This window comes from Sminthopsis crassicaudata, chromosome 5, assembly GCF_048593235.1.
Source record: "Sminthopsis crassicaudata isolate SCR6 chromosome 5, ASM4859323v1, whole genome shotgun sequence".
Lineage (NCBI taxonomy): Eukaryota > Metazoa > Chordata > Mammalia > Dasyuromorphia > Dasyuridae > Sminthopsis > Sminthopsis crassicaudata.
The window spans coordinates 229,560,838-229,579,958 of record NC_133621.1 but is presented as its reverse complement, the minus strand read 5'-3'; the positions used below and the strand labels follow the sequence as shown (position 1 = coordinate 229,579,958).

Below are 19,121 nucleotides of genomic sequence, written 5' to 3'. Positions count from 1 at the left end.
TTCTCACTCTCCCATCCAGTTTCCACTCTCTACTCCAACCCTATCCCCATTTGTGAATACATGAAAAACAAAATCCATTAGAAATATGTATAGCCAAGAAAAAAAATTCCAAATGGTTGTGTTCAAAAAAATATTTAATTCATTCTGTATTTTGAGTCCCTCACCTCTATTAAAAAGCCTGTTTCTTCATTAATCCTTTAGAATTCTGGTTGATCATTTCATTGATAAGGATCAAGCACAATAATATTCCATCCCGTTGTATGCTATCATTTGTTCATTCATTCCTCAGTTTATCAATACCCCCTTAAGCTCCCATTCTTTGGCATGTCCAAAAGAACTATTAAGTATTTTTGTATATATTTTTTTCTTTAAAACTTATCCCTCCATTAATCTACCTTTCCTCTAATTCCCCCTCCTTGTTTCTCCTCTTTTCCTCATTTCCTTATTAAATGAAAGATATTTTGGACCCAACTGTGTATATATTTTTCCTTCTTTTGACCAGTTGAGATGATAATGAGATTTAAATATCAGCCCCTCCTCTCCCATCCTTTCTTTCTTGATTGTATCGAGGTCTGTGTGTCACTCTTAATTATGGGAGATAATTTTCCCTAACTTTTCTTTTCCTTTCCCTTCCTCCAGTATATTCCTGCTTTCTTCTCTTTCCACACATAAAGTTATATTCATATTGTTTCTCTCATTAAATTGTAAGATGCTGGAGATCAGGGATTGTTTTATGCCTTTCTTTGTATTCTCAGCATTTAGTGTAGTGCATGGTATACAATAGGTAGTTAATAAATTATTAACTGATTGAACGATGATCTGCAGTCTTCTGACAACTTTCCCATTTTCCTTTTTTTTTTTTTTTCCTTTTTTTTTTCTTTTTTTTTTTTTTTTAATTTTTTTTTAAAGCAATATAGAATTAGTCCTTCTAACCATAAACTTTCCCATTTTCTATGCTTTCTTTTCTCCCTGAAATTCTACATGAAGAGATCTGCTATATAAGTGATTTTAAGATAACCCTTTGATTTGCCATTTACCTTCTTAGGTATTTTCCTGTTTCCTCCAAGATAAATTTCCAATTCTGTAGTCCTGTCATTCAATTTCTCTTGAGATCTAGTTCCAATCTATTTTATACTATTCCTTCATACATACTTAACCAAATTGGAAAACTACATTTTCCCCAAACTATACTAGGCTTTTCCTCTTCCATGACTTTGCTCATTCTACTTGAAGTTTCTTCCCTGCATATTTTGAGGTATTTGAGCTGCAATAGCATAATAAAAATGGCAATGCTACCTAAATTAATTTATAGATTTAGTATTATGCTAATTAAACTGCCCAGGAGATACTTTTATAGAGCTAGATAAAATAGACAGAATTCATATAAAAGAAAGATTTTAAGGAACAAATAAAAAAAATAGGAGTGAAGGAAGAAAAACAGTTCTAGGTTTGAAATTTCACTGTAAAAATATAATGATTAAAAAAACCCGAAAGATTAATGGAATAAGCACGATAAGGTAGAACTGGAAAACATTGAGTTCAACTGCCCAGTGTTTATTAAACAGAAAAACATAATTTACTTGCAAATAAAATACCTCCCCACTTAATAAGAAGTATTAAGAAAATTGAAAAACTATTTGTTAGAAATTGGGTTCAGACCAGCAGTTTATACCATATACCGGAATAAGCCCAAAATATACCTGGAACCTGAATATCAAAGGTTATACCATGGCAGTATTAAAAGAGAACCTGTTCTCTTCTACCTATGGGAATAGAAGGAAGAAGATGCAAAGTGGGACAGTTTCTTAACCATGCAAGAACTGGAGGATATCACAAGATAATGTATTTTGATCATGTGAAATTGAAAAGTTTTAGCAGAAATCTAATTGAGGGGGAAGATCTAATACCTAATAATAGAGAACTGAAAAACCATTCTTTCAAAGAATATGAACAAACAATTCTCAAAAAAATTAAAATGTTACCAACTATATGAAAGTTCAATCACCAGATATTTAAGTGCTTACCAGATGTGTGTGTGTGTGTGTGTGTGTGTGTGTGTGTGTGTGTGTAAAGGGGGGGGGGGCAGGCATTATTTTAAGTACTAAAGATACAAAGAAAAAGCATTAAAAGAATAGACCAGTTGCTAGGGATTGGTAGGATAGACAGGAAATGCCCCTTGTAAAAGATGGCTTTTAAGCTGAGTTTTGAAGGAAACCAAGGATTTTAAGAGAAACATTTCAAACACAAAGAACAGTTATTATAAAGACATGGAGAAGAGGAAGAATCCTGCATCAGTAATATTAAGAGAAATACAAATTAAAACAATTCTGAGCAAATTATAAAAGGTAACAAAAGATGAGATTAGTCAATGTTGGAGGAGTATAGAAAGTCTTACTACACTACTACCCTGTTGGTGGATCTGTTCTGGTCCAACCAGTCTGGAAAACAATTTGAAATTATGCTAAAAAGTGACTCATATGCTAAGATCCTTTGTCACCATGATCCTACCACTTGGCATAAATACCAAGAAGTCATGATTGAAGCCTCATATACACTAGGAGATTTAAGAAGGCACTTTTTGCAGTAGCATAGAACTGGAAATAGATTATAGATGACTATTGATTGAGGAATAACCAAATAAATTGTGGCACATGATCATAATGGAATATAATCTGCTCTTAAAAAAATGAATATGAAGAATACCAGGAAACATGGGAAGACTTATATAAACTTATGCAATACAAAAACATTCATAATCACTACAATTAATGAGAAAAACTGCAATCCAAAAAATCCAGTGTTATATAATTGTAATAACCAAGCTTGATCCCAAAGCAGAGAAGAGAATTCAGCTCCTTGTATTTTTTACAAAGATGGAAAACTGTGATTGTTGGATATTTCACAGACTGTTGAACTTTGTTGGTGTGTTGATTTCTTTTGCTGGACTTTTTTCTTCCTCTTTATTTTTGCAATAAGAAATGACTATATGAGGGAGAGCATAGAGAGATATTGGGAAACATTCAATGACATTTTTTTTAATTCCTTCCTGCAAACTCACAGAGGTCTGGAACTATATCTCATTCTTCAGTATCTTCTATTAACACCTAACACAGTGTCTTCACATAGCACTCAATAAGTACTTTTTCATTTGATTGACTTTCTCTTTTACTTAAAACTACCATATTACTTGACAACTAAGTGATGCAGTAAATAGAGTACCAGGACTGGAGCCAAAAAATTCATCTTTCTAAATTCAATCTGGCCTCAGATACTCACTAGTTGGGTGATCCTGACCAGGTCCTGAATACTATTTACCTTAGCTTCCTCATTTGTAAAATGGATTGGAGAAGTAAATGGCAAACTGCTCCCATATCTTTGCCAAGAAAATCCCAAAAAGGACCGTGAATTGTTGGATAAGACTGAGAACAACTAAACAACAAACCATATCACTTGTATGTGTTTATGTATAACCTTGTGTTGGTCATTCCAATTCTTTTCATTTTATTTAGTGGAACAAAAAATTGTGTGAGGGGAGAGTTCTTTCCCAATAAAATCATTTGGAGTCTTTGGATGTAATAATTCCTTCACATAGAGAAGCAAGGAAACTTAATGTATTGCTAATTCGGTTTTACAGTTTATATCATTAGAAATGGCTATGAGAAAATGTGCTTTCTTTTTCTTTATCATTTAATTGAGAGGCTCCCTTTGCTCTTGCCCTGCTACAGAGTTAGAAGAGTCTCAGAGAAAGTGCCCTCCATGTTGGTACAAATTTGCCAACACTTTCCTCATCTGGGAATGCCATCCATACTGGATCAAGCTAAAGGAGATTGTGAACATGATTGTTATGGACCCTTTTGTGGACTTAGCCATTACCATTTGTATTGTCCTGAACACCTTGTTTATGGCAATGGAGCATCATCCCATGACACCACACTTTGAAAACGTCTTAGCTGTAGGAAATCTGGTAAGACAGAACATTCCTGATTTTGTCATTTTTTTCTTACAGGAAATCCTTTCCTGATATGTCTGCTAATCACTATAAATGTGGGACTTGGGTTGGGTGGAAAAGAAAATGATAGTTAATTGGAAGACTGATGTAGTAGCAGCCACTCCTCAATTTGGTGATTCCTTGGCTCCTTTCTCTTTCTAGAAAATTTGAGAAATGCCACTTAAAGTTACTGGCTGCAGACCAGCCCATAGTGGTAGAAAGGGAAGCATGGAACACTAGGATGGTTTCAAGAACCAGGGTCTACAGGCTTTTGGGTTCTCATCCTATCTTTAAGACAGATTCCTCTGTGTCTCTTCTAAAGGCACCTCAGGCCTTTTTTTCTTCTAAGTTTTAGTAATAAATTTCACACAGAGGAGGGTGCTTCTGTGCACCAAATGGAGTTATGGCTTACTTTTTCCCTAATCAACTCTTGACTACTCCCTGGGAATTATGTAGGGTGAATTCTTGATCTATAATGGTTTCCTTCTGTCTTCCAGTCATGAGCCACCAGAATCCAATCCATCCCAAATTCATTATAATGTTAGCCTGAGCCTGAGTTGTAATTAGAAAGACAAATATACAGAAGGGAAAAAAATTATAAAATTTATTCTAAAGTCTAATATGAGTGATGCTTGAATTATTTTGCCTCTGCTTATCTCCATTATTGAACAAATTGAGTTGATGCTACTTAGATTAATTGTTGAAAATTGACTGAAAGAGATAGATCAGCTGATTTCCATCCTTTCCAGGGAGTGACTTTGTAGGAATATCAAAATAACATAGAATCCTCTTATAATAGTTTATTGTAAAAATACGGTTGTACATCAAATTGGGTAATGTCCCCTAAATATGTATATATAATCAAAGCCTGGTTTGTTGGGAACAAAGTGGGAATGTTAGTTTTGTCTAAGTAGCCTTATGAAAATAACATTATGAAAGAGTGCTGCTGTTCTAAACCAGTGTTTCCCAAGCTAATTTGGCTATGGAAGATTTTTGGGACTTGAAATATGTGAAAATATTTCTTTTTTTGTTTTGTTTTTTGGGTTTTTTATTTATTATTATTATTATAGCTTTTTATTGACAAAGCATATGCATGGATAATTTTTTCAACATTGGCCCTTGCAAAAACTTCTGTTCCAACTTTTCCTTTTCTTCCCTCCATCCCCTCCCCTAGATGGCCAGTAGTTCCATACATGTTAAACATGTTAAAGTATATGTTAAATACAGTATATGTATACATAGAAAATATTTCTTAATGCTTGGTTGGGGATGTCTGATAGCATGGAATGACCTCAGAGACAAAGGGAAGTTGAGGAATTTTGGAGCACAATAAGTGAAATTAGGCCTTTGTTATTGGAAAAAAATGCTGCATTATATAAATATAAATATAAATATATATATACATATGCATATGTATATATACACATATAATTTTATACTTACTATTTTAAAAAGAAAATGTCACTAGCATTGTAATATTCTTCAAGAACAGCTCTAAATATCAGGTCTAGTACTGGGAGTTGTGTAGAAGAGTTTGGAAAGGACTGTTAATTGTAGCTAATTGGGCCCATAGCCTGACACATAGGGTTGCCTCAGTTGCTTCCCTAGCCTGTAGTCAGAGAGCAGAGTAAAGATAATTTAGAGGAATCCTTTCTGTGGCTTTGGCAGCCCATGTGAATTCTGATTGCTCAGTGCCAAATGAAAACTGATTAATCTGTAAGTTAGATACTACAGGGCTCTTTAGTTCTATATATTACTTATTAAATCAATACTTTCTAAATCTTACTTAACTGTAGTACTTTAAGAACAAAAGATGTCGCATAGAATTATGAAAATCCCATGTAAGTTTATTTCTCTTAGCCAGAGATGTACAAATAAGAGTTTTTGCCTTTATGACCTTTGTTTGTTCTTGTACTCTCTGGCCCCACATAAGCCTTTATTTTTCCCAATTTGAAACTGGTTTATAGGATTCTAGGTCTCCAGGGAATTTTTAAAAAACTTTTAATGATGCTTTCTATTTTCACATCCCAGTAATCCCACCATAGAACTCTTTCTTATAAGCAGTTGAGAAAAACAAATGACAACCATATCTGACAGTATTTATGATATTATGCGCCCACAGAACTTAATATTTTTCTCCAGAGAAAGAAAATGTGTTTCATGTATTTTGGTCACTGTGTCTAATCTGAGTTCAGTTACATTTGAATCTAATTTTCCTTTATGTTACTGTACAGGTACATTCTTCTTCTGGCTCTTCTTTCTTCTCTCTGTACCAGAGTAGCAAATAATAGTCTCATTCAATGCAAAACAGTTCAAAAGTCTCCGGGTAACACCTTCTAGGCCTATAATAGAAAAAAATCTGTCCTTGGGAAGTATTATTCCCTTTAAAAAAAAAAAAAAAAAAACTCAAGCTATGGAGTCTTTCAGAAGACCTGGTGTAGAGTCATTCATTAGTACAGAGACAACTAGTCCTTAAAGATCATGAAGAACAGATTATGTTATAGTCTGTTCACTCACATTAGGACCAAATTCCAAGATAAAGCATCTCTGGTAGCAAAGATGGATTCAGACGATTCACATCAATCATTTATTTCATCTCTCCTGATGGGATACACTTTTTTAGTGATTAGAATCTGTCTGTATTCCCTTCCTGATAGACATTGTGATGCCTGGCAAATCAGCTGAGTAGAAAGAGTCAGCTGGAAAAAAAAAAAAAAGCAGAGCAGAGGAAACTGGTTCATCTTAAGGGACATGGGTAACCATTAGAATACAAAGAGGATCTTCCTATGATCAACATGCTGTCTGATCTGTATCTCTTGATTCATGATACTGTATTCTTGACTTTCCTTTTTCTAGTCTCCTTGTTCTATTAAAACTGTGTCACCTTAAACATGTTACAGTTTGTTCAATTGCAGCTTATTCCACATTAATTATATTTTAGTCTTTTTGATGAGACACTTTGAAATTTGGAGAATGTCCCAGTGTCATCAAAACATGTTTTTTTATAAAAGTTGCACTTTTAAAGAAAAAAATATCATTCCTCTTATCTGAATAGTAGTGATCCAAGTTCCCCCATCAGTCAACCACAAACCATTTATCAAGAATCCATCAACAATACAAATTATTATATGCTGATACCTCAGTCAGAAATATCAATCATAAATTTATACTGCTTGTTCTACATTATTCCTGTGGGCATAAGGGAGGAGAGGGGTCATCCTTTTAGAAACCTGAATTCCAAATTTCCCTATGAATTGACTCTAAACAGGTGTGAACAAGGGATTTGAGAGAGTGATATAAAGATTGTTCTCTGTTGGAATATATGATGAATTTGAACCAAAGTAAAGTCAAGATTGAGAGATAATGACTGAAAGGGTAACCTTTCCAACAAAAGAAGGAAAATAGGGTAAAGGGAAGGTAGAGGGAAAAAAAGCAAAACTTTTTCTTTACCATATTGGGTTTCAGGTGTCTCTGAAATAGCAAAGTAAGGATGAGTACTCTTAGGCCATGGTAGAGGTAAGACTGAATAATGGGGCCACCTTGGTGTTACTTTAGGCAAGTTAAATAAGTAAAGCTTTATATTTTTATATGTCTCTTTTTCTCTCTTATCCTTTCTTTCTCTTCCCCTCTTCCCTAGGTTTTCACTGGAATTTTCACAGCAGAAATGTTTCTGAAGCTCATAGCCATGGACCCCTACTATTATTTCCAAGAAGGTTGGAACATTTTTGACGGATTTATTGTCTCCCTCAGTTTAATGGAACTCGGTCTAGCAGATGTGGAGGGACTTTCAGTGCTGAGATCTTTCCGTTTGGTATTCTAAATTTCTTCAGTTTCTCTTATTAAAGTTTCTTATCTTGTTTTTTTTTTTGTAAAAATCAATCTGATAATCACAGAATTCCAATGTTAAACTGTACTAAAATCTAAGAGATGGAAAAGACCTCCAAGTTCATCCAGTTCAAATCCTTAATCCTTTTTCCAATTTCTTTTGAATTAACCTGTCGAATTTATGGTTTCCTGCTTAATATCCAGTCTTTTAGTTTCTTTGTAAAATTAAACTATAGGCATTGGTTCTTCTATAAAATTGACAGCTAAGCATGACTTCTGTTCCAGGCCTATTTTTAAGACAATCTTAGATATTTCTTCTTGTAACTCAGAGGTTCTTAACATATTTTTGTACAATGAACTTTTTTAGCAGTCTGGTGGAGGCTGTTCACCTCTTTTCAAATAATATTTTTAAATACATAAAATCAAATACCTGAGATTACAAAGTTATGCTGAAAATTGAAAATAAAGATGTAATTTTTTCCCTTTCAAATGCACTGACCCACTGAAATTTATCCATGGATCCTCAAAAGGTCCATGGACTCTGGGTCTTGCCTTGACCCATCATCTCTTTTAAATGACATGGACTGATGAAATTTCCTACCCTTTCTAAGTTGCTTATCTCACCTATAAAATGAGATTGAATAATATTTGAGATGTTGAGTTGAACATCTGTCTTTATTCCTACATCTTTAACTAAGAAGAATATTTCTTTTTTTTTCCTTTCATAAGATAATGGTAAATGACAAAAATAACTGATAAGCGTTTTTTGAAAAGTTGTCTAAACCTAACCAAGCAGAAATGATATTCTCAAAGAATCCTTTAAAGAGCTAAGACATGCCAAGGTGGATAAAATATTCAATTCTTACCTTCTCTGAATGTTCTTAGACTGTTTTTTGCTACTGCACTTTCCCTTAAATTGCTTTTATCCTTTAGAGAAATGCCTTAACATTTGAAATTTTTAGATGGGAAGTTCAGCAAACTAATGGAGATTAAGACACGAGTTACATTTGCATAATTTCCAGGATTTCATTTTAAAAAAGAGGCAAGGACTATGGTCAATCACCTTAAAGACATGGGTCTCAGACAGATATGTAGAACATAAACAGAAGAAATCCCATTCCTGCTCCTCAAATTAGATCCGAGTCATATCTAGCAAAAGGCAATTTGTGATATCTCTCTGTAGCTAATGTCTTGTATTATGTCTTATACCACTTATATTTTCACCAAAATAGCCACATATAAATAATATCATGTAAAACAGGTGATTATGATTTTCTATGGCTCAGCCTTTCCTAGTTTTAACATAAAACAGGAATCTAAAACTTGTCCAAATATGTTCCAGTCATTCATTTTGACGTTGATGGTCTGACTTCTGAAGCAACTTGACCTAAGATGTAGCATGTTCAAGGTAAGAAGACTTGCCTCTAAGTTAGTAGTTGTGGGCAGGTCTTTAAGCATTCTGAACCTCATCTATAAAATGGTAATTCTGAAGTACCTGCCTCATAGAGTGTAATGAAGCTAAAATGAAATAATTTATGTGAAGGGCTTAGTAAACATCCAAGAACTAAATAAACATCCATTGTTATTATTCTGTATCTGTTGGTCCCTTACTCCTTAAGCTATTGATGATACAGAACCACCTTACTCACAAATGACACTTTTATATGATCTTCACAAAGATTTTAATCTTGTTTCCATTTTAGCCTTTGATCTTTTGACATACAGGAAAAGAGATTGCTCTTTCGTCTTTCATTTAAAATCAGATTTTTAAAGCATATTCTCAGAATTGCTTCTTTCAGAACTATCAACATAAATGTTACCAATTTTACATATTCTAAATAATAGACAGACTATTAATAGAGCATAGTATTAAATTTTTGTTGCTCCGACCTGTGGTTTCATTGTTGTATTGGACTCCTAGGGAATAAGCTGCAGCTACCATTGTGGATCTGTTCCTGTACTGCATCTCCCTAGTCTGGGATGCAGAAAACTTAAAGTCCATACCTGATACCACACAGCTACTGAGTGTTTATGGAAGGTCTTTCTGACTCCAAGTCTAGCACTGCATGTATTATGTTAAGCTGCTTCACTAAGAAAATACCAGGGAAATTATGAATATGAACACTGAAAACTGACTATTATTATTGATTTTTCCTCCTAACATTTTTAAGTAGGTAAGAAATCTCTTCATTATGCCAGTGCTTCCCAAATTTGGTTTCCCCAAAACTGACCTTTTCCTGTGATCTTCCTGAAGACCTTTCTCAAGAAAAGTATACATGGGAAAAATCACTTGTTTGTACTTAGATTTAAATAGACAAGCTGACCTGGAGATAGAAAGCAGTCCTCAGAGCAGGATTCCTAGCTTCTACATTTCCTATAGACACATTAGAAAGGAAATCCAGTCATTTCCCTGCTCTGTGCCTCAGTTTTGCCCTTTGTACATTGGCAGAGATAGCCTACATTTTCCTCTCAATTTGCTCCATATAAAGGGCTAAGAGCTCCCCAGGGACACCATTAAGTAATCTTTATTCCTTTTTTACCTTATTGTGTTTTGTTAGTTGCAGTTAGTAAAAAAATAAATTGAATATAATTTTTATGGGTTTTTTTTCCTTCTTAGCTCCGAGTCTTCAAATTGGCCAAATCCTGGCCCACCTTGAATATGTTGATCAAGATCATTGGGAACTCAGTGGGTGCTTTAGGCAACCTGACGCTGGTGCTGGCCATCATTGTCTTCATCTTTGCTGTGGTGGGGATGCAGCTGTTTGGGAAGAGTTACAAGGAGTGTGTCTGCAAAATCAATCAAGACTGTGTGCTCCCTCGCTGGCACATGCATGACTTTTTCCATTCTTTCCTCATCGTCTTCCGTGTATTATGTGGGGAGTGGATCGAAACCATGTGGGATTGCATGGAAGTGGCAGGCCAGGCCATGTGCCTCATTGTCTTCATGATGGTTATGGTCATTGGCAACTTGGTGGTTAGTATCGTTTTATTGATCTCTTTTCCCTGACTTGGAGGTCACTCCCCACCTTATCTCTCAGCCCCCTGTGTTGAACCTTCCTGTTGTCTGCCAGAATGGTAGCCAGATTTGTTCTTTGCTTTCCACATGCCCAGTGAACCTACCATAGAATAAAGAGATCATTTCAGCTCATCTGGCATGATATTTCTTGGAATTTCACTGAATGGAATGCCTCATTAGAGGAGTACCCCATACCTCGAGAGAAGCAAGCCAGGAGCTGGTTGGAGCACTCAGTGATGTTGTGTTATAGAAATGGTTTATGTATCAGAAAGGGTAAAACTAGAGGACTTTATAATAGTTCTTAGCCATCTTCTTGTAATCTCATTATTTACCTGCTCTGTTTTCACCCCAAGGAGTGTGTACTCCTCCTGATAGTCTCTTCTGAAACTTCCGGGCCTTTAACCTGTTCTCCTTGATCTACTCCCTGTACACACAGCTACCAAAATGATCTTCCTCAGACTTCTTTATAGGAATTGTATTCCCTTAAGAATTTAGAGTGGTTCCTTATTATATAGTGTGTGTAATAAAAGAATATTGGCCTTGATGTCATAAGATATGGGTGGTCAGATCCTAGCTGGGTGACTGACCAAGTTAGTGCAGTAGATAGAGCATGGGGCCTGGAGTGTGAGAAGGCCTGCCTTTACATACCACTGCTTCTGTCTGCTTCAGTTTTCTCATTCAATAAAATAGGGATAATAATAGCACTTACTTCCCAGGGCTGATGTGAAAAGAAGAAGAGATAATATTTGTAAAGCATGTTATAAACGATAAAGTGCTATATCAATGTTAGGTTTGGGTTTTTTTGTTGTTTTTTGTTTTTTTCACTTAACTTCTTCACGTAGCCTCAATTTTTTAATATTGTAAAATGGAGTTACTGGAGTTGTTGCATGGAAAGCATTTTGAAAGCCTTGAGACATTATATGAAATGTATTATATATAAGCCATTTTCATTGCCTCTACTGAAGTCTTGCTCCAGTGCCCCATCATGGGATGATTGATCCTGCATTCTCCAAGGCTGAAAAAGTGGGATATGCACTTTGGCCAATGCTATCAAGGTCAGGAAGGGCCTTTGAACTGAGCTTGGCAGATAAAGTAGCTATTCCAAGAGGTGGACTTGAGGAGGAAGTTCATTCCAGCCATGGAACTTAGACTTAGAAATGTCTTGGGTGAGGAAAAGCAAAAAAGGCTGGTTTGGATGTGGTAAGGGGAACCAATCTGCAAAGAACTTTGGATGCCAAACATATGCTTGTATTTGACTCTAGAGGTTATATAATGTTATTGAACAGAAAGGTGATATAATCCTACCAGTGCTTTAGTATCACAGATGGGAGAGGCTGAAAGCAGGGAAATCAATTAAGAGGCTATTATAGTAGTGCTGGGGAGAGATAAGGGATGAACCTGAATTAGAGTAGTGAGGAAAGGGAACAATCAAGAAATGTGGTCATCTTGATAATATAACTCAAAACTCCATCTCTAAGAAGCCTTTTTGAAGGAGTAAATTTAGTTACTTTACTATAATTCTAATGTACTTTTGGGCACAGAGATTATACTCTAAAGCAATCATTGATGAATCATCATTTCTCAAATAGCTGGTGATTTAACCCTTTGAGAATCAAAACTTGATTTAATGATTTTTCATAAAAAAAAAAAACTTTCTAAAATATATATTATCTTGCTTTCTTAGAAAGATGACTTAGCCCTTCTTTATGCTTTAAGACCATAACTATTATACTCAGCCTCAGGGGACCCAAACATCTATCATTTTTGAAGGTTTTATAGCAGCTTCTTTCTAGTCTTATGTCATTTTCCCTGCCATTAGTTATTTGTTATTACTGTCCATGTACCTACTGGTAAAATCCCCTTTTGTCTGCTGTGGACTAGAAAACCAGATCAACAAACTTTTTAAAAGGGAAATGAAGGGCAGTGGAACTCTCCTGTTAACAAAATGCAGGAAGTTCAATTTTGACTCAAAATTAGAAGCCTGTTTTGATTACTTTCTCATTCTCCATTTTTAAATCGCTTAAAATGGCAAGATTACTGGGTGACTGGGTTCTAGATAGTTGGAATATTATTTCAGTATTTCAAAGATTTGTAATTTCATGTGTGTGTGTGTGTGTGTGTGTGTGTGTGTGTGTGTGTGTGTGTTTTCCCTCTATTGAATCACATCAAAATTCTTTCATAACTAGTGGATAGTATTTAGGATTTTTTAACTGATCCTCAATTTTCAGTTTTATAGGAGGCTGTGGTATCTTAGTAAGAGATATCTTTGTAGGAGATATTGTGTGCCAGGTCATAACCTTCAGGATCAATCAAGGAGCATTTTATTAAGCACACCTGTTGTGTGCCAGGCCATATGCTAAGCACTCACTGATGATAGAAAGACAAAACAGTTCCTGCTCTCAAGAAGCTTCCATTTTGGCCAAGGGAAACAATATGTACATGTATAAATAGATACAAAGTAGAATTTTATGGGAAGAAGTCACAAGTAGCCAAAGGGAAGAATCAAATAGAAAAGCTAGTGTTGGTTCTACACCCTGAAAGAAGAGGAATTTTGATATCTGGTGGTGGGGAGATGAAGAAAGGTAAGGCCAAGGAAAGCCATAAAACTGAGAGAGGGAATATTGGCTATAATGCATAGCAAGAAGACTGATTTGGCTTACATGCATGTGTATGAAGGGAAGTCATGTACAAAAGGCTGGAAAAGTAGTCTGGGTAAGATTGTGAAGGGTTTTAAATGCCAAGCAAAAAATTTTATATTTAATATGGAGGTAAGAAGGTTTCAAGAACATGGAAAGAATTAAACCTATGGGAGTTGATGAGGTCACCAAGCAAGAGAGCCTATATAGAGGGAAAAGGATCCAAAATACAGTCTTGGAAAATCCTCACAATTAGGAGATGCGTTGTGAATGATGATGTAGGAAGGGAGACTGAGAAGGAATAATTAGACAAGTGGAAAGAAAACCCAGAAAGCAGTATCATGAAAACTATCCAGCAAGTAGTAGAGACTATCCAGCAAGAGAGGAGCAATTAGCAGAGAGGTCAACAAGAAATAAAAAGAGGCCACCAGATTTGGCAATGGAGGGATCCTTGATAACTTCTGAAATAGTGAAATGATCATGCAGAAAATCATATTGCAGAAAGTGAGGGGAGAGCAAATGGGAAGCAAAGAGAGAAGACTGCTTTTTCAAGGATTTTGTCTGAGAAAGTGAAGGGATCCACTCATTCTCTCTCTCCCTCTCTCCCTCCCTCTGTGTGTGTGTGTCTCTCTTTCCTCTCTCTCTCTCTCTCTCTCTCTCTCTCTCTCTCTCTCTCTCTCTCTCTCTCTCTCTCTCTCTCTCTCTCTCTCTCTCTCACACACACACACACACACAGATACCTTGTAGGAGTGATTTTCCAAGGCCAAACATTGAATGCTTACTTAAAACACTATAGAAAGATAAGATATTTCTCTAATACTTTTTCATGCACTCCATACAGTTGGTTCTGATGAAATAATGAACTTGAGTGAATCCTCTGAGTCCCCAAGTCTGGACAGATTTAATCAGTCTGACCTTGACCTAGTCAGCATCCTCAGTCTCTCTTCCTCTCCCACTCACTGCAGGTGCTGAATCTGTTTCTAGCCTTGCTTCTAAGCTCCTTTAGTGCTGACAATCTGGCTGCCACGGATGATGATGGAGAAATGAACAACCTACAGATCTCTGTCATCCGAATTAAGAAGGGGGTAGCCTGGATTAAGTTGAAAGTGCATGCCTTTGTTCAGACCCACTTCAAACGGGAGGCTGATGAGGTGAAACCCCTGGATGAGCTATATGACAAAAAGGCCAATTGCATTGCCAACCACACTGGGGCTGATATTCACCGAAATGGGGACTACCAGAAGAATGGGAACGGTACCACGAGTGGCATTGGAAGCAGCGTGGAGAAGTATATCATTGATGAGGACCACATGTCCTTCATCAACAACCCCAACCTTACCGTGCGGGTTCCCATTGCTGTGGGCGAGTCTGACTTTGAAAATCTCAATACTGAGGATGTCAGCAGCGAGTCAGATCCTGAGGGCAGCAAAGATGTAAGAAATAGAGGGTTGTCTGTTATGCTAGCTATGGGTCTCCTTCCTTTAAGAGCTGCTTTAGCTCTGGGCTGGTTCTAAGGGATTTGGGGAACTTAAAAACTAGAAAGAACCCGTATTTATCCACCCCAGTCTCCTCTGGTCTTCCAGATCAGAGATAACTTGAAGTCATATTGGAGGCTCGATTCAATGACCTGAAAAGCCTTTTCCAAATCTAGGATTATATTATTGTAGGCTTTCCAAAGCCTACATTTTCTAGCCATGAACCCCTTACTAACCTGGAAGTCAATTTCTGCAGAGAGGAGCATCATCCTTTGTCTGTTTTATTGACTTGAATGTTATTGTACTTTCCCAATAGAGAGAAGACTAGTAAATTTTCAGGTCATCATATTAATTGTGTAACCATCATAAGTTACCAGTGATGGGTTTGGGGAATAGGAATGCACGTTAGAATTATATATGATATATGGTCCATATAATATGCCAAGGGCAATTGTCAGTGTGGAGAGGGAGCTTTCATCCAAGCTTTCTTTTTGTTGTGAAACTAGAAACTGGATGATACCAGTTCATCTGAGGGGAGCACTATTGATATCAAGCCAGAAGTGGAGGAAGTACCTGTGGAGCAACCTGAGGAATATTTGGATCCAGATGCCTGCTTCACAGAGGGTGAGGAAGGGTCTGGATAGGGCTTAATTTGGAGGATGGGAGAGAACGGATTCCCCTAATGCTCTGTCAATGACCCAGCTGGGAAAGAGTTGGAGAGAGACTTAGTGCCTACTTCCTAAATCATCTATGGTACTGTAGAGATCAGAATAGTCTGTATTAGGAAGGATATGACCCGCAATAGGATGAAAATACAGATCTTGGAGGGGAAGCCAGACTCCTAGGTGATTCCTTTCAGCATTTTCTGTGTTCATTCTTCACTAGCATAGAACCATGTATGGAAAGGTCTCAGTCGATGGAGGCCATTCCTGCTTGATAGTTGTTCATTTCTTATTACTCCAAATGATTCTTCCAAACTATAAAAAGGCTTATTCTGATTCTCAGTAAAGTCATGGAGATGGGAGATGAACTGTTGTGTGAGTAACAGCAAGAAGGCCAGTCTGGCTATGCCATAAAGTAGGTGAATCCTGAAAAAGAATCCAAGTTGGGTCATGTTTTACATACACAAAGAGAGTGTACTTTATCTTAGAGGTAATAGGGAGCTGCTGGAATTTGTTGAGCAGGGGAGAGACACAATCAGCTCAAACCTGTGCGTTACTAATTAACAACTAGATGGAATGGGACACACTCATCTCTGAATCAAGCATTCTGATTCTGATATTATATTCTTGGTTAGTATGAAGAAACATGGATTAGTTGGGACACAGGAAGGTATATCTGGGTCAGGCACATTTGTTCCTCTTGACATTTTTCAGGTTGTGTCCAGCGGTTCAAGTGCTGCCAGGTCAACATTGAAGATGGACTGGGTAAGTCCTGGTGGATCCTACGGAAAACCTGTTTCCTCATTGTGGAACACAACTGGTTTGAGACCTTCATCATCTTCATGATTCTGCTGAGCAGTGGTGCTCTGGTAAGTTGTAGGGGACTAAATAATGAGCAAAAAAGCTAACGAGTATATTTTCAGTTTGATCGGGATCAATACAGACAAGGCTGCTTTGACTTTTTCCTAAATCTTTCCTTTATTCTATAGTCATCAATTGAGTATGTTCTGAGCAGTAACACTATACTGCATTTCTAAAGGTTTGTGTCCTCATCAATTTGTGTATTCCTTCCTAGGGTGCAAATTTATTTTTTCATCCTCTACAATTCTTGCCCATGTTCTCACTAAATCTTCCATATATGGTTCACCCAGGATGCTAAAGGTACTCCTTTAGGTTTTTAAACATCACATGGTGTTAGGATTACTAAGTGAGAACTGAGGTTTTCTGGACAATTACAAGGTGAGAACTCAGGTTGACTTGATAGAGGGGGAAAGCTCATTGGCTGGGGTGGTTCTTCCCAGAAGCCCTTGCATTATCCCACGCCCATTCTCTGGGAGAATAAAAGAGAGGACTCTCAGAGAAAGAGGAGGACTCTGAATTGCATCAGGCTTGACGGGGCTCTCTGCAGGAAGGGAAGTCACTTCTTTGGACAAGAGTTAACAGCAACTGCCTGGAGACAACGGTTCATTACAGGAAGAAGAATCTGTCGGAGAGATTTGAGAAGACACAGCAGATCTCTTCCCAGAGAGCGATCCAGCAGCTTCTGGAGACGACAGCTCGTTACAACATGGAAACAGATGCAACATTTGAATATATAACTTTTATCCCTCAGGTTCACAGAATGTTCAGAGAAGGAAGGATCTTAGATATTCCCCAAAGAATTCCAACTGCAAAACACTTGGCAAGTCTTCGTTATCAGGAAGCTTCTCCTTCCATTAAGATTAAATTTGTCTTCTTATAATTTCTTCCCATTATTTCTAATTCTGCCCTCTGGCACTGTGAACAGAAGAAATCTAATTCTTCTTGCAATAGCAACAATAACAATAATAGCTAGCAATTTAAGGTTTACAAAATGCTTTATAAATATCTCATTTGGTCCTCACAGCTATCATGTAAGCTAGGTATCCTATTATCCCATTTTACAAATGAAGTTAAGAGAGATTAAGTGATTTCCACAGGGTCACAAAACTAATCAAAACAAGCAAGACAGGATTCAAATACAGGTCTTCCTATCTCCATCCAGTGCTCTTTCAGTTGTACCACATCACTGCCTCTTCCTTTCTGTAACCTTTTGGGAATTTAAAAGCAGCCACCATGGCCTGATGAGCCTTGTTTTCCATATGCCAAACATCTCAAGGCTTTTCACATGGCAAGAACTTTTGGCTCTTCACCATTCTGATTTTTTCCTCTGGACTCTTTACAATTAATCCTTTTCTATAACATGGTATACTACGATGATTTGAATACAGCTCTCCAGAAATAATTAAAGCAGAATATATAGCAGGGGTCTTGCTCTGTAACTGGCCTCTCCCTTTCTAAAATATACATCTCATGCAGGATCTTCTGTGCAACTTCTTTTACATCATCATTGGCAACATGCTCCAACATGCTTACACTTACCACATGTCTCTGTCGTAGAGGCACCTACAATTTTTATTCTTGAGTTATTGTGGTTTTTGGAAAGTCACATATTGGTGTACATATTGGTATGATATATTTTTGTTTTTCTTGTATAATTGTGGGATTGTGGAAATTTCCCAAAAGCAGTTTAGTTGTATCTTCTTCCTGTTTAACTCTGGGCTTAGTTCAATGGCCATCTTTAAGTCTCCAAAGTATAGATATTGATGGACCAGCTCAATGATTTCTCTGTTACCCATACATCATAATCTAAACAATGGGCATTCTTTACCCACTTGCTTTTTTCCCTATGTGGATTGTTAGGTTGAGATATTTTGAATGGTTGTGGATCTCATTTAAGGAGGATTTATAATCTCCTTAGGCTTGAAGTAGTTGGCACAATATCATCCACCAGTTGGAGCATATTTAATTCGGACTTTGCACCAAATCTTCTCCATGTTGACAAACACAGTGGATAAGCATCCTCTTCCCTTTTTATAGCCCCACTTGATACTGCTTATTCGAGGATCAGTTACCAGTTAGTTACCTTTGTTTTGTGGCCTGCAAGGAATCTTGTATGATCTTAACCATATGCATGGAAGATGCCTTGTCATAGGAGAACCTTTAGGGGAGCGTTTTGAACTTCTGAATTAAATGCTTTTTAAAGAATCAATAAACAGCAAACAGAGAGGGATCTTTTGGTGTCTCACCTTTCAGTCAAGTGTGTGACTTGAAAGAACCTGCCTGTTTTTTTCTTTTTTCAAATATGTCCTTAATCATTCTCCAAAAAGATTTTACAAAAATGAGAGGAGAAATGTTTGAATATTTGTATATCCTTGTGGTACTGGTAATACAAACTCTGATTTTTTTCCCAATTGCTCTGAATTTTTTGCTCTTTCACATAACTTGAGAATTCTTTCCTCAACACCTTCAAAATTGTATTGCTTCCAACATAGATTTCTTTTCTGTATGCTTATTCTGGTTTAGCTGTTATACTTGGGCTTGTCATCTGTATTGTCATTTCTACTCCCTCATTTAATAAATTAAAGATTGAGATAGTAAAGTCCAAATATAATTGTTCCATTGTCATTGAAGAAGAAATAAAATATTTTGTCAGCAGAA

At 36.6% G+C, this 19,121-nt stretch overlaps 1 protein-coding gene across 6 annotated transcripts in view; it reads left to right on the top strand.

Annotated features, from left to right (window-relative positions):
• Positions 1 to 19,121, top strand: part of SCN8A (sodium voltage-gated channel alpha subunit 8) — a 214,281-nt gene that overhangs the window by 160,010 nt on the left and 35,150 nt on the right. For all 6 annotated transcript variants that reach the window (XM_074270347.1, XM_074270345.1, XM_074270346.1 and 3 more), the window contains 6 exons: positions 3,726 to 3,964; positions 7,626 to 7,799; positions 10,431 to 10,787; positions 14,431 to 14,898; positions 15,447 to 15,564; positions 16,317 to 16,471. In XM_074270347.1, the coding sequence (XP_074126448.1) occupies positions 3,726 to 3,964; positions 7,626 to 7,799; positions 10,431 to 10,787; positions 14,431 to 14,898; positions 15,447 to 15,564; positions 16,317 to 16,471 (1,511 nt within the window). The remainder of the gene's footprint in view (positions 1 to 3,725; positions 3,965 to 7,625; positions 7,800 to 10,430; positions 10,788 to 14,430; positions 14,899 to 15,446; positions 15,565 to 16,316; positions 16,472 to 19,121) is intronic.